This window comes from Thamnophis sirtalis, unplaced genomic scaffold (assembly GCF_051295495.1).
Source record: "Thamnophis sirtalis isolate CommonGarterSnake01/CBP01778 unplaced genomic scaffold, rThaSir2_p1.2 scaffold_8, whole genome shotgun sequence".
NCBI lineage: Eukaryota > Metazoa > Chordata > Lepidosauria > Squamata > Natricidae > Thamnophis > Thamnophis sirtalis.
In genome coordinates, this window is record NW_028261388.1 from 49,897,958 (window position 1) to 49,912,510 (window position 14,553).

At 39.3% G+C, this 14,553-nt stretch overlaps 1 protein-coding gene across 2 annotated transcripts in view; it reads left to right on the forward strand.

Moving 5' to 3' along the window:
* Window positions 1-338: 338 nt before the first annotated feature.
* Window positions 339-14,553, forward strand: part of HUNK (hormonally up-regulated Neu-associated kinase) — a 53,751-nt gene continuing 39,536 nt past the window's right edge. For both annotated transcript variants that reach the window (XM_087721593.1, XM_087721594.1), the window contains exon 1: window positions 339-716. In XM_087721593.1, coding sequence (XP_087577719.1) covers window positions 462-716 — 255 coding nt within the window. In that variant the 5' untranslated portion in view covers window positions 339-461. The remainder of the gene's footprint in view (window positions 717-14,553) is intronic.

Consider the following 14,553-nt stretch of genomic DNA (forward strand, 5'->3'; position numbering starts at 1 on the left):
GAGGAGACAATTGATGTACGGGAGCTGGCTCGGATTCTCTCTTCAACGTGAGCAGCAGAAGGCTTTAGCGCTGTAGCTGTGCTACTCGCCCTAGCCGAGCCCGGAGCTTCGTGGTCGTCGCAGCTGCCCTGGAATCTCGGCCAAGCCAAGGCTGGCCGCCCGGGGAAGCGGCTTCCTTGGGTTTTTTTCTTTTTCGGCGAGCCATCATTTCATTGACAAGAAGCAAAGCGCTTCAGTCCATCATTCAGCCGCCGGCAACTCCCCACGTGGACTCCCGGGTGCGGATCACATTGGCAAGCGGGTGCTGCAGACTTCAAGCAGCAGCAGCAGCAGCAGAGGAGTTCGCCGGTGCCGCTGCGGCTTAGCGAGCGTGCAAGTTGCGGGAAGGGGCCAAGGGGAGAGGCGCAGCCCGAGCTTTTGATCCGGGACGCCGCGGTTGCAGCAAGAGCAACAAGAGCAGGATGCCGGCAGCTGCTGGCGACGGGCTTTTGAGCGAGCCCACAGCGGCGAGCCTCAGCGACGACGAACCCACATCGCCTCCCCTCAGTCCGGAGGGGACTTTCCTGGCCGCCTGGGTGAACGCTTCGGCCTCCCGGGAGCGCATCCGAGATTTTCAGCACACCAAACGGGTCGGCAACTACCTTATCGGCCGGAAATTGGGAGAAGGCTCCTTCGCCAAAGTGCGGGAAGGGTTGCATGTTGTGACCGGAGAAAAGGTTAGCTTCTTAATGCAACGCTTTCCATTCTTCTTCGCCGGGGCAATTTCCCGCCAAAGAACCCCAGGCAGTCTTTATTAGGAGGCATTGTGAGCCTCTAGCGCGGCTGCTTCCACTCCTCCCATTTTGGGAGGGAAGTGAGCCGGACGGGGTACAGTCCAGTTAGGTATCGCCCGGCTCCGAGCGTTTTGTAGCACCGCCTTTTCCACGGACTAAGTTGGGTCTTTTGTTTTTTTCAAAGTAGCCCGTAAAAAGGCCCGTTTTCCTAGCCCTCTAGCTAGTTGCTTTCAGCCGCCTCTTCCCATCCCGACGTCGCTGCCCATACCCCGTTCCTAATCCGCCTGCAAGGGCCGCTGTTCGCTCCCCCCCCCCTCCGACGTCGCTGCTTTTACTTCACAATCGTTGAGGTGCTTCCAGACGAAGGGCGCCTGGCGCTTCCAGTCAAAAGATACTGCGTAGCCAGCTATTCTTCCCGTTGCTTCTTAACAAGGCTTCGGGGCGATCGCCACTTATGCAGTTATAGCTCACACGATATATTCCGGCTTCAAACCCTTGTGTCTTTTGCCATTCGTTCTTCATCTTTTTCCCCCAGTTAAGAAAGAAGAATTGTTACTGCACAATGGTCGTTGATTTGTAGTATTGGGGATGCAATTCCGTGAAAAGCCCCCTCGAGGAGAAGAGAAAAAAAAAGGTCAGAGGAAGCCGTGAGAACAGGAATGGTTACAAGTGGAAGGCTATGTTTTCACACAATCCTTTCATTGTTCCCAATATTTTACAGAAGGTCCAGATGCCATAATCTTTTGTTTGCAACCCTCCTGTCTTTCTCTGCTACTTGTTTATTTTTCTTTTTGGGATTAATTAAAAAAAGACTTTTAAAAAAGTCTACAATATATTTTAATTGGCAGAGCTAGAAACCTTCCCTGCTGAAGCCCTTAAATTTCCCCATGAACACTTAGGAGTTCTCTATTTGACACAGGGTGCTTGCAAATCAAAGCCTTATTTGTAAACACCATCTGAAACATTTTAAATGAAGTAAGAATAGAAAGAGGGGGTGAGTATGTCAATATTAGGGAAACATTAGAAGACAAAGGATGCCTCCAGATATCTTCTACTGGTTCCAAACAATCGGTTCAGGATACCCATCCCATCTTTTGATCCTTCTCCAATCATCTCCTGCCCTCCCTTCCCCAAAACCTGGCAAATGTAGAAGTCTAAATTAAGAAAAAAAACTTGTTCTCCAGCATCCAAAACTATACAAGACACATGAGATATAATTCTAGGCCTGTGTACATAATAGTAAGACTTAGTGAATTTACTGAGGTTTAGTGGTAAAAAAATATGGATTTAATCTAAAATGTGATAGGCTATTACAGCCTTCCTCAACTTGTTTCTTTGGAATTTATTGGATGACATGCATAACTCCTACTCATTTCTTGTTGATTGGATTATGTGTTTCCAGAATATCTAGTTTGAGGAATCTAGTTTATTGCAGTAGAATTAATTAGGTGTGATCTCAGAGAAGCTTTTATTTTGCTGCCTTTCTGCCCCTTACTCATAATCTTGTGGCAGGGCAAAATTGCTAATTTATAATTGCTCTGCAGTTTTTCTATTCTTTTAATTTGTATGTATCAGGGGAAAAAAGAATAGTTTCATAGTTTATTTTAATTGACAGGGTAAAGGAGATATTTCATCTGAATACACCTTTCATGTTCTAATCACCGGACTAGTTGCCTTTAGTCTGAAATTCAAGATAATAAATATATAATATTTAATAATCTGAAACTGTTCATTTTTTGGCTATTGGAAACTCACTTATGGTTTTGTAACTTTTTGAGATCGTTAAATATATAGATTACTGTGTAAATGAGGTTACTGAAGAAATTTCCTATAATACTGTAAGAGGGCAGTAGGACTATTAAAGACAACTGAGATAAGTGAGTTGGTGATAGAAACTGTAAAACATTTTTTAAGTTATTTCTGTTACCTAATGTTGGGAAAATAATAACCAATTACAATACTAAATAATTGTTAAACCTTATTCAGTGTAGTTTTCTTGGCAATACTCTGGAAGTGGATTACCATTACCTTATTCTGCATGATTTTCAACTTCCTGATCTGGCATACAGTTTTGGATTTAGGCTAACAGAGAAGTTGAAAAAAAGACAATTGCAAATAACTTTCCTGTCAGGTTAATTTATTTTTTTTAATCCAAGTACCTATCTAACATTTTATTGTTAATATTTTTTCAGGACTAATCTATTTCCTTTGAATTAATATTTAGGCCACATATTAAGTTTATGATTTACATAATTCTCATCTATGTCTGGAAAAAGTGGGCAAGGCCTCCTCACATCCAATCAGGTTACCATAATGCTTTAGATATTGCTTTGAAAACCATTGGTAATAATTTGTGGGGGTCAGATACTTTAATTATGCTGCATTTCCTATGCCTGTTACATTGAGTAATTAGTTTTAAGCTCTAAAATAATAGTCTGGAACATTGAAACCTTAAATCAAAGTAGTATAGCTCTGATGTATTCCTGAAGTAATAAAAAGTCTGTCTATATATATTTTGGCACAACAATAGTTTGATGATCCTAGAAGACAATATTTGTGTAGAAATTATCTAAGTCACATGTACCTCAGTAAATGTGCAGAATCTGATTTAGTTTTCTTATTTTCTATTTAACATTGTTGGTGGATACTGTATTTCTTAACAATTGCTCTAAAGCAGTGTTTCTCAACCTTGGCGACTTTAAGTCCTGTGGACTTCAACTCCCAGAATTCCCCAGCCAGTGCTGGCTGAGGGATTCTGGGAGTTGAAGTCCACAGGACGTAAAGTTGCCAAGGTTGAGAAACACTGCTCTAAAGAAATCTGAGCTTGTGCATACTTTCTAAAAACACTACTGGAGCTTATTCTAAATTAACTATGCATTAAGATTTTAGATGTGGAAGAGATCATTTCGGAATCCAGTTCCCTGCTCAGTGCAAGAATTGAAAGTAAAGGATCTTCAGCAGATAGCTGCTTGAATAGATTCAGTGAAGGAAAGCATTGATCCTACAGTGAGGAAGTTTTTTTTCTCCTAATGTTCTGTTGGAATTTTGCCTTTGTGTAACTTCTGCATTATTCCATATCTATTACTCAGGTATCATAGCAAGCTAGTCTTGCTCTTCTACATGAGCTTCTTTGAGATATTTAAATAGTGTTCATCATATTTTCTCTTTTATCTTCTATGGGCTAAGCACATTCATCTCTCTATCTCCCCACTTTTCAAATTTTATATCGATGGTATGGTGAGATGTCTAAACAACATCCTGTCAAATCAGGAAATTGCGGCAAAGAATTACACTGTAATTCTTTTCAGAACACCAATATGTCTTAAAAGAGCTCTGAGAACTTTGGTCTAATACTGTAACAATGATAAATCAGAAAACCAAAATTATAGCTTTTGCCAAAAGGGCAAAGCTCCTCTGGAGCATTAATGGCAATGAAATAGAACAAGTGGCTAGCTTTATTTAGGATAGTCATGCATGCCACTGGATCAAGGAAGGCCCACTGTGTATATGCTGCTGTTACTGGACAAAGATCTTCCAATGCAATCCTCAAACTTTTTGATCCAAGGGAGGATATTATATTCCACTACACTTAAGCATTTTTGGACTAAGTTACTAGTCCAGTTTCTCTATGGGACTCTGGTTGGCCCTCCTGCTTCTTGTTTCACCTCCTTGGAAGAGAATGCAATCTAAATTAATCATAGTAGCTCTCCAAATACTTCTTTGGATCTCAAATGCACATCTACGACTGGAGATAAGTATGATAAAAGTTGAGTCAAAAGTATGTCTAGATGCTATTAACCTTTGAAGCTTAATTTCTATCATTAATTTTTAAGGACAGGTTCAGTCCACTTGGGTCAAGACTTTTGAATCTAATCTTTTCAATCTAGAATACACTCCTTCAGTTCTCAAGTGGAATCAGATCAGGCAAAACAAACCTTGAAGCAAGGGACAGAGGATACAGAATGGCAAGTAGTTATAGGGAAAATATTAGAGGTAGATTCCTACCTCTAATTAGTAGATAATCTGATCATTCAGAGTCAGTTTATGCCCAGATGCCTCATAAATGAACTACTTTTTGAACTGTTCATATAGCTAAGTCTTGTGCAGCATCATGGAAGATCCGTTGGACCCTAATGGACTAATCTTCTATAATGCACTCCGTATAACTATATTATTTATATTTTAGATATTACCATATGTAATATAATTTTAGTTTTTAAATGATAATTAAATATAGGATGCATTCTGAACCTAATTTGCAGATGGTAGATATATATATATATATATATATATATATATATATATATACATACATACATACATACATACATACATACATACATACATACATACATATACATATATATATATATATGTATGTGTGTATATATATATATATATATATATATATATATATATATATATATATGTATATGTGTGTGTGTATGTATGTATGTATATATGTGTGTGTGTGTGTGTGTGTGTGTATGTATGTATGTATGTATGTATGTATGTATATATATATTGGGTTTCTGCCTGGATGGTCTCTTGTGACGAGCCAAAGGACAGAGAATGGAAGTAGTGATCTTCCTCCCATATTTGGGCATACCGGGGGTTGTGACTATATAGTCACAACCCCCGGTATGCCCAAATATGGGAGGAAGATCACTACTTCCATTCTCTGTCCTCTTCCTCCCATATTTGGGCATACCGGGGGTTGTGACTATATAGTCACAACCCCCGGTATGCCCAAATATGGGAGGAAGATCACTACTTCCATTCTCTGTCCTTTGGCTCGTCACAAGAGACCATCCAGGCAGAAACCCAATATTTTTACTGTTGCCTTTTTGTTACATTTTTGTTGTATTTGTGCTGATAAATGAATAAAGGGAGACTAGTATAGATCTATTTCAAGCTATTTAGCTCTCATCAGCTAGCCATACCCTTACTGGGACTTGAACCTGGGCTATATTACATACTAGGCAGACATCTTAGCCTGTGGCCTAATGGCTAAGATGTCTGCCTAGTATGTAATACAGCCCAGGTTCAAATCCCAGTAAGGGTATGGCTAGCTGATGAGAGCTAAATAGCTTGAAATAGATCTATACTAGTCTCCCTTTATTCATTTACCAGCACAAATACAACAAAAACATATATTCATATATATTCATATATATTCTCTTAAAGCTTTTTGGAAAGTAGGCCACTCACTGGTGGTTCAGATTTGTGCAGCCTGATCTGGTAATCCTAATTATATCATGCTTCACTTATACAAACATCCAAACTTAGCATGTATTGGGACCAGGATATATTGGGACCAGGATAAGCTGTCCAATTCAGCACCACTCTTCATTTTTTTCTGAATTTTTCAGGGGCCTGTTCCCATTTGGAATGGGGCAAAAGAAATGATGTTAGGGTGATCAGAATTGGCCAGTAAAAATCTGGACAGCAGCAAATAGATTCAGCGGTTGCATTTTTGTAACCCTAATGTGGTTGCCCTAATTATATTTGAGGTGATTAACTAAGGACTAGGTTTGTAAACTTTTCCCGAGTCAACCCCTGTATCATGAATCTTTTTCTGTTAATGCATCTGATAAGACATTTTAGTTTTTGCCAGTACACAGTGAATGGAACCAAATCTTTGAATTATTATCATATGGCTACTAACAGATTGGGGAAAGTATGTAGAGAATGACTTCTGAATTTTTCCCACAATTCTAGGTTCAGCAGTTGCTGTGCAAATAATTTATATGCTCTTTTGTGCATTGAAATAACATGCAATAAACATGTATTTCTTTTCTCCTCATCTTGCATTCTTATCATTCTAATCTTCCATTCCCCATCAACATTGCCCTTCTGTTTGTGTGCTTTGAGAAGGTCAGAATAGGTTGCAAGCATTTCTCACGGAAGTCCATTTGCCAAGATGGAGCAGGGCTTAGAATCGAATCGTCGCCAGTGCTATAGCTACTGTTCCCCTGTCTCGCCTATAAGGAATCACTGAGGAATTTTTTGTTCCTGGATTTTTTTCTGTATAGCTACCAGCTTGATGGGTGTCAATTCATATTTCTTTTGCCATCTTCTCCTAGACCAAATTTAGTCCTGTTCTCTTGTTTTCAGAGAGATATCCTGCTGACAGATTGTTGAGTCCAAAGCCCCTTTGTACAATTTTTTTCGAATGTTACAGTGGATTGAAAAGAATAACAAGCCGGAGAATTCTTATAAACCTTATAGTTTCTATAATTCTTCCCCCCCTCCCTTACAATAGGCCTACTCTAGATACTCGACTGGAGAGGAGGAGAAAGGGGGGCTCAGAATGGAACAGTTGGCAATATTCCAAACTGCCTCTCTCATAGGGATTCATTGGGGAATTTTTTTTCCTGGATTTTTTTTCCTTCTTTACAGCTTTTGTCTGGATGTAGCCCGTTTTCTTTTGTGAGTTCTCCAACAAAGTTTAGTCCAGTTATGTTATGTTTTAGAGAGTTATCCTGATGCCAGAAAGACAGATAAATGGGATCCAATTACTTTATAGTTTCCCCCCTTTATTCCATGGGCTGAAAATAATTAAATATAGGTGTTAATCCATAAACCTCTTTAATCTGAGAAAAGTCAAATTAGATCCAATTGGGCTTTTCAAAACTATTAGATAATCCAAAGTAGAATGGATGGCATTTCTCAATGAGAGTTCAGCATCTTTGTTTTGGATTGTATATGGATTAATGGCTAATCATAAATGTGACTGTGAAATTCAGATTGTACTTTCCTAAATTCTGTTCACTTTTTAATTTGTGTCCCTAAATTATACCAAATGCTTCATTTATCTTTGAAGTAATCATTCTTAACAAATAAGATTAATGGCATTTCAATTTTGCAATTATAAAGAAAAAAAATTAACTAAAATCATCTAGTTTCTAATTTTTTTTCCAACTGTATGACTAGTTTTTTCTAAAATGAATGTCATATTTCTTTAATTTTGTCAAATATATAATTGCTTCCATGGACCAATGAGAAAAGTTTCTTTAACAGATATTGCTATTTTAAAGTAGTGTTAATTTTTTAAAAATCCTCCCCAGGAGTATTTAAAAAATTGAGATGGTGACTGTGAATATATAATCAAAGTCCTACTCCTTTTTATATTAGTTGCATATATAATGCGCATCAAGAAAAGCGGGCCGAATGGAAGATGTTTTTATATGTCTTATGTTTGTTTATATTTGTTTAAAAAATAAAAACTTTTTTTTAAAAGAAAAGAAAAGCAGGGCTGCAGTCCCATCTGTTAGTTTGATCTTTTTTTTAAACTTATCAAATTTGTGTACCATCTAATCTAGTAGTTGAATGACAATTTAAAAAATCCCATTGTTACATGACAAAATGACTAGAATTGCTTACTATTTGTAGGATTGGATCCTGAGATTAAAGAATTACTGTATTATTTGGAGTATAAGACACACTTTCCCCCCCCCTAAAAGAGGCTGAAAATTTGGGTACATCTTATACTCTGAATGTAGCCGTGCCCACCCACTGGCCCCCACCCTTTGGCCTCGGCCTCCCAGCAATTTGCCTCCTTACAGCAAACAGCTTCTTTCAGTTTCAGCTTCATCACAGCCTGATTAGCACAAGCAGCTGATTGTCGGTTGGATCAGTCTCCTGACTATCAGCTGTTTCAGGCTGCAGGGATTGCCTATTGCTGCCTCCGCATGCCCCATTTTCCGCCCTTTCTGATCCCTGCCGTCCAAAGCAGGCAGAAAATGGGGCGTGCAGAGGCTGAAAACGGGATGTGGAGGCCAAAAATGGGGCGCGCAAAGGCAGCAAAAGGCTACGGCAATCCCTGCAGCCTGAAATAGCTGATCTTCAGGAGGCCAATCCAACGGACAATCAGCTGCTTGTGTTAATCAGGCTATGCTGAAACTGAAACTGGCTGTTTGCTGCAAGGAGACAAATTGCTGGGAGGCGGAGGCAGATTTTTGTTTCTTGTGCTAATCAGGCTGGGCTGAAATTGAAACTGAAACAGGCTGTTTGCTGTTTGGTGCAAGGAGGCAAATTGCTGGGAGGCAGAGGCAGATTTTTTTTTCTTGTCTTCCTCCCCCAAAAAGGTAGGTGCATCTTATAGCCTTATACTCCGAAAAATATGGTATACATTTCAGCCCACACTTGGGATTCTTTGATTTCAACTATTGAAAGATACGTTTCATTAATGCTTTCATTAATGTTTTTTAAAAATCAATTACTTGCTCTTTGGTATGAAATCAGATTTTGAAGTACACTACTTTGTAACTGCTAAAGATAATCAGGTTATGCTATACAGACAGAATAATATTAGAAGGATCTTTTTATGGAAAGGTCTTTTTATATTATTTTTTAAATGCAAACAGCTGCCATGCTCTGTATTTTAGAATCTTGGAAATGCAGAGGAGGCTTTTATAGGAAGAGCAAGTACTGCTGAAAGCTGTAAAATTCTTGTTAATCTTCCACAAATTCATAATGAAAGAAGAAATAGCTTTCTAAAAACAGCTGAGTACTACATCTTTTTGAGTTTCTCAGTGGCTGATCATCTTCCATAGACGTTTTAAAAATGGCATACTACCATACTAAGTTTATTTTTTCAAACAATGTCTTGCTTTATATTTTGGTTATTTATAAATGTGGCATACAAAGAGTAATACAGTTTCAGATCTTTGCAGATGTAGAATTATCACCTATGTATCTGTTCCAGTGGACTTCATACATTTCATTCCTATAAATTATTTTAGCTAAACTGTATGGATGCTCCAAGAATAGGATTAAGTATAGGATTAACAACTATTTACATTTACATAGGGATTGCAAAAAATATTAGATTACATATGCAGGAAAATAAACATACTTTCCTTATTTGTTGAAGTTGCCATGGTAAAAAGATTTCCAAAATATAATATTTATCACATCTGCTACTACATTCTTCTACATTTGTCATTTCAGAAGTATTTATAATATGTTTTACTTAATGTGTGGTATGTTTCTATGACAATATAACTACATTAAAGTAGTTGCAATAGATCAGTGGTCCCCAACCCCTGGGCTGTGGCCTGCTCTCAGGCCATGCCTCTTTCTGAACTGGGCTATATAAGTGGTGGACGAGCACGTGCACATGCAAAGCTCCATATGTGTGAGCAGCAGGCATGCATGCAGATCAAGTTACACAAGCAGCGGGCGTGCACTCACACTTGCATGTAGAGCTCCATTTTTGAGAGCAGTGGGTGTGCCCACCTGAATGGAGCTGTGCATACAACCATTCTCTGCCCCCCCAACCCTCACAAGAAAGGATAGGACAGCAGCAATAGATTACCATATTACTGATAATCTCTTCATTAGCTAGCATTCCTGGCCCATTCCAGGCAGCTGGGATTGCCGCCGCTGATCGCCATGCATTGAGCAGCGATAGGCATGTGGCGGTGATAAGCAGTGGTGGCGATCCCCACCACCTGTAATGAGCCATAACGGATCGCAGAGAGACTGAAAATGGGGCATGCGGAGGCAGTGATAGGTAGCAGTGGTGATGGGTGGCAACAGTAGCGATGGGCGGCAGCAATCCCTGCAGCCTGGAACAGCTGATTGGCAGTATTCTGGGAGGCCAGTCCAAGCAGCAATCAGCTACTCGTGCTAAATCAGTCTGTGCTGAAGCTGACCAGGCTGTTTCCTGTTTGTTGTAAGGAGGCAAATTGCTTGGTGACAGAGGCCGAAGGGTGGGCAGGGCTTCAACAACATTCACTCTATAAAATGCACAGACATTTTCACCCACTTTGGAGGAGGGAGGGGAATGCATCTTATTGACCGAAAATACGGCAACTTTGTTTAAACACTATTTTGAAGGTATTTATTCCAGTCATCATACAGATTTTTAGATTTTAGAAAGAGTCGGCATAGTCATACTCCACTCAGTATCAAGGTGGCAACTGTAGAGGTAGTCAACAGTATTAGATATCTGTGGGTGCAGATAATTAACAATCAGAACTGGTCTCTTCACATGTCATCCTTAGTGAAGCATGCAAACCAGCACTTGCATTTCCTACATCAGATAAGGAGAACATGCTTCTCCTTGTGTCCTGGCCACTTTTTACAGAGGCACGATTGAGAGTGTTTTAACAAACTGCATCACTCTTTGATTTGCTGGCTGCAGTGCCTCAGAGAGAAAGTCCATTTATAGAGTGATAAGGAGAGCAGAGACAATTATATAAAGCTTGCTTCCTGTCATTCAGGATACTGCTTATAAGTGCTATGTGCTTAAAGCTCAAAGGATTGTTAGAGACCCCCACATACTCACTTCACGGTCTGTTTCTGTTGCTCCCCTCTGAGAGGAAGTTTCGAAGTAATTCTAGCAGGATTACCAGATTCTGTAACAGCTTTGTTCCTTATAGCAATAGCACTTAGACTTATATATCACTTCATAGTGCTTTTACAGCCCTCTCTAAGCGGTTTACAGAGCCAGTTTATTGCCACCAACAATCTGGATCCTCATTTTACCCATCTCGGAAGGATGGAAGCCTGAGTTAACCGTGAGCCAGTGAGAGTTGAACTGCTGAACTGCATCTAGCAGTCAGCTGACTTATGCAGAGAGCTGTATGCTACGAAATTTCATTTTAATGTACGCCGATGAGTGTAGATTCAAAGTGACAATAAAGTTATTCTAAGTCTAAGTCTTAAATAAAAATTCCCTAGTTTGAACGAGTAATTCTGTAAAAGATCATATTGTACCTTTCATTCCTTATCACTCCCATGTTTTTGTATACTGCTACTGTGATTGTGTTTGCCATGTACTTTAAAATGCAGCTTTTACATACCATTAAAAAAAAAGTTGGAACATTTGCTCCAGACTCTGCTTAATTTTCAGTCAGAAATCCATTCTGTAATTCAGATGGGCTCAAATATTACTTTTCTTCACTTAAATTGAAAATCAAATGTCTAACTTGAAATCTACGTATTTTATCTTTCCTTTAACTTCATTAAAATGAAAAGTTACTTATTAATCCAAAGCTTATAGCTACTTGATGTAAGAAAAATAATGCACCCCTAATTTTCAGATTTTGCTGTAAAGACCTAAAGAGCAACATCTGCATGCCCAAGTATTCTGCATTTGAAACAGTAGCACTCTTGTTCCCTGTTTTTTAAAGGAGGAGGTTTCTACTGAAGCAGAGCATTCTTAATTTTAGGTTCAACTTATCCAGCAGTTCTATAGTCAAAAGCAGAGTTCTTATAAAACTTTGGTGAATTTAAAACAATTCCCTGCTTCTTAACTCTACATGTAACCAGAGTACGTAGGAAGGTATAATTCCGAAGAATAAGTGCATAAATATTTTTCTACCCTGCCTGCCCTTTCACACTGTGTTTAGTAGTTTCTGTCGCATTGATGTTGAATGGAAAACAAAATATACAGAGGTCTATTCATCAGCTGCTAATTTTTATTACTCTAGCTGAAAATCTGAGTGTTAAACTTGAAAAAGATAGACCCTTTCAGCAAATGCGGGGTGGGAAAGAGTGGAATATCTGTGAAATAACTTGTTTTATTTTTTTAAAACAATTTTGTGTTAAATTTTTGAAAAATGTAATATTTCAATAGCAAATCCTATAGGTACAAAAAAGAGTAAGAATTAAGCTTTGTTAGCAGAGCATGAAGTAAATGCATACCAAAGAATTTTAAGAGATTGAATACTTCGGATAAGTCCTGTACCATCTTTGTTAGAAGAGCTGTTTTCTTGGAAGAGCTGTATGAACCAAGTATATTTTAAATTGTTCTATTCCTACCACACTTCCTGGCTTTCTACATTGCAAATTTTGAAAAAGACAGATATTTTTTCTAAGGGACTCATTGATTGCTACTTTAAACTGACTAAATTCTACAAAATCCATATTTATTTTCTAATCTTTTCTTGTGTTCTGCGTCAGGTTGACTTGATAAACACCTGGCAGAAAATCAACATTTAAGTTTACAGTTTTGGAAGTGTTTTAGGCATTGCACTTTGGTGCAGAGCTCCACCATATTTTCTTTTTTTCTTGTAGACTTTTTCTCCCCATAGAGGGCCAATAATTCTTTGCAATAACTTGCAAAGTTAGGTTAAAGAGATGCCAGGCGAGATCTTACATAAAAATGACATCTGGTTTCTTGTATGTGGTTTTTATTATAACAGTTTTATTTTAACAGTTATATATCTAGCCACGTTTTGTATATAAATGTCTATTTAATAGCATGACTTGCACACAATTTTGTTTATGGCAAAAGTTCTTTGAAAGGTAGTTGTGTTATGCTAGCCAACAGGTTCACTTATTTACTAATCAATCATGAACTATTGCTAATAATCCTTGTAAAATATTTATATTAAATTTACTGTTTGTACTATGTCAGGGGAGGAGTAGAACATTTTTATCTTCCTTTTATAGCTCATGTGGACAAAAGATACATTGAGGAATTTAGAATCGCTTAATATGCTTAGAATAGATTTTAACATTCTATGACCGTGATGGCGAACCTATAGCACATGTGCCCAAAGTGGCATGCAGAGCCATGTCGACTGGAATATATGGCATCACCCATTCCTCTTCCGGGTTTTTGGCATACATGCGCGCATGACGATCAGCTGCCCTTCGTGTATGCGGCAGTGCTGGAAACTGGAAGAGCTGATCTTCCATTTTCCGGCATGCATGTCAGCCAGCTGATCGTTGCATGCGCATGCATGCTAGTAACCAGAAATCTAGCTGGCCACCGCATGTGCACACCGGAAACCAGAAGTTCATTTTTCATCATGTGCATGCACCCTGGGCAGCTGATCTTCCAGGTTGCATCCCAGATGAGTGTGCACCACTCAGTGCCAAAAAGGTTTGCTATCACAGGGGTGTCAAACTCCAGGCACGGGGGCCACATCCTGCAGGGCTGCCATCCCGCAGGGCTAACTTAACTCCAGCAACCTGCAACTTCCCCTGCAGAACTGTCCTGGAAACAGCGAAGAACCGGTGGCTCTGCCAGCAGAAATGGACTTAGGATGTGACCTTGCCAAGCTCCATTTTTGCTGGCAGAGGGTTGCAGGAGACTGTTGCAACAGAAAAAGGAGTTTGGGAGCCCGTTTTCGCTGGCAAAGCACTCCACTGGGGTGCATGAAGGTGTGAAAGGGTGCAGCAAAGCTTAGGAAGAGGCACAAGGATGTAAACAGTGTGAGGGAGATACAGCCAGGGTTGGGGAGTGTACATGGGGATGTGAAAGTGGTCTATGTGGCACAAGCACAGAGGGGCTTGGGGAGGGTGTGCAGGTGGGTAAGACTTAACTCCAGCAACCTGCAACTTCCCCTGCCAGATTCCCCATCGACTTTCTGGGGAAACTGGTAGGGAAAATTGCAAGTGGTAATCACATGATTTTGGGGCGCATCAGCCAGTCATAAGGGAAAGCCCAAAGACACCTTATTGGGGAGATGGGAAGCATATAAACTTAATAAATAAAATGTATATATAAGTAAAGCCAGTTGTCAATTGTCCAGATTGTGACCCTACAACCATGGGAGTGCTGGAATGGGTGGAACACTGAGAACTAACTCCAATTCATTCAATACCATCATAATTTTGAACAGTCACTGGTCATAACTCAAGGACTATCTGCATATCCATTTAGCTCTGTCAGTCATAGTTCAGTAGCCTTGTCTAATCTCCATTTAGCCAGCGTTCAAGCACTCCAAGGATGAATCAGATAGTGATATGAATAATAGTTTTTGTTGCTTTTTTTAAAAGTTACTTTCAACAAGTAGGAAAGCAATAACATTCTTCC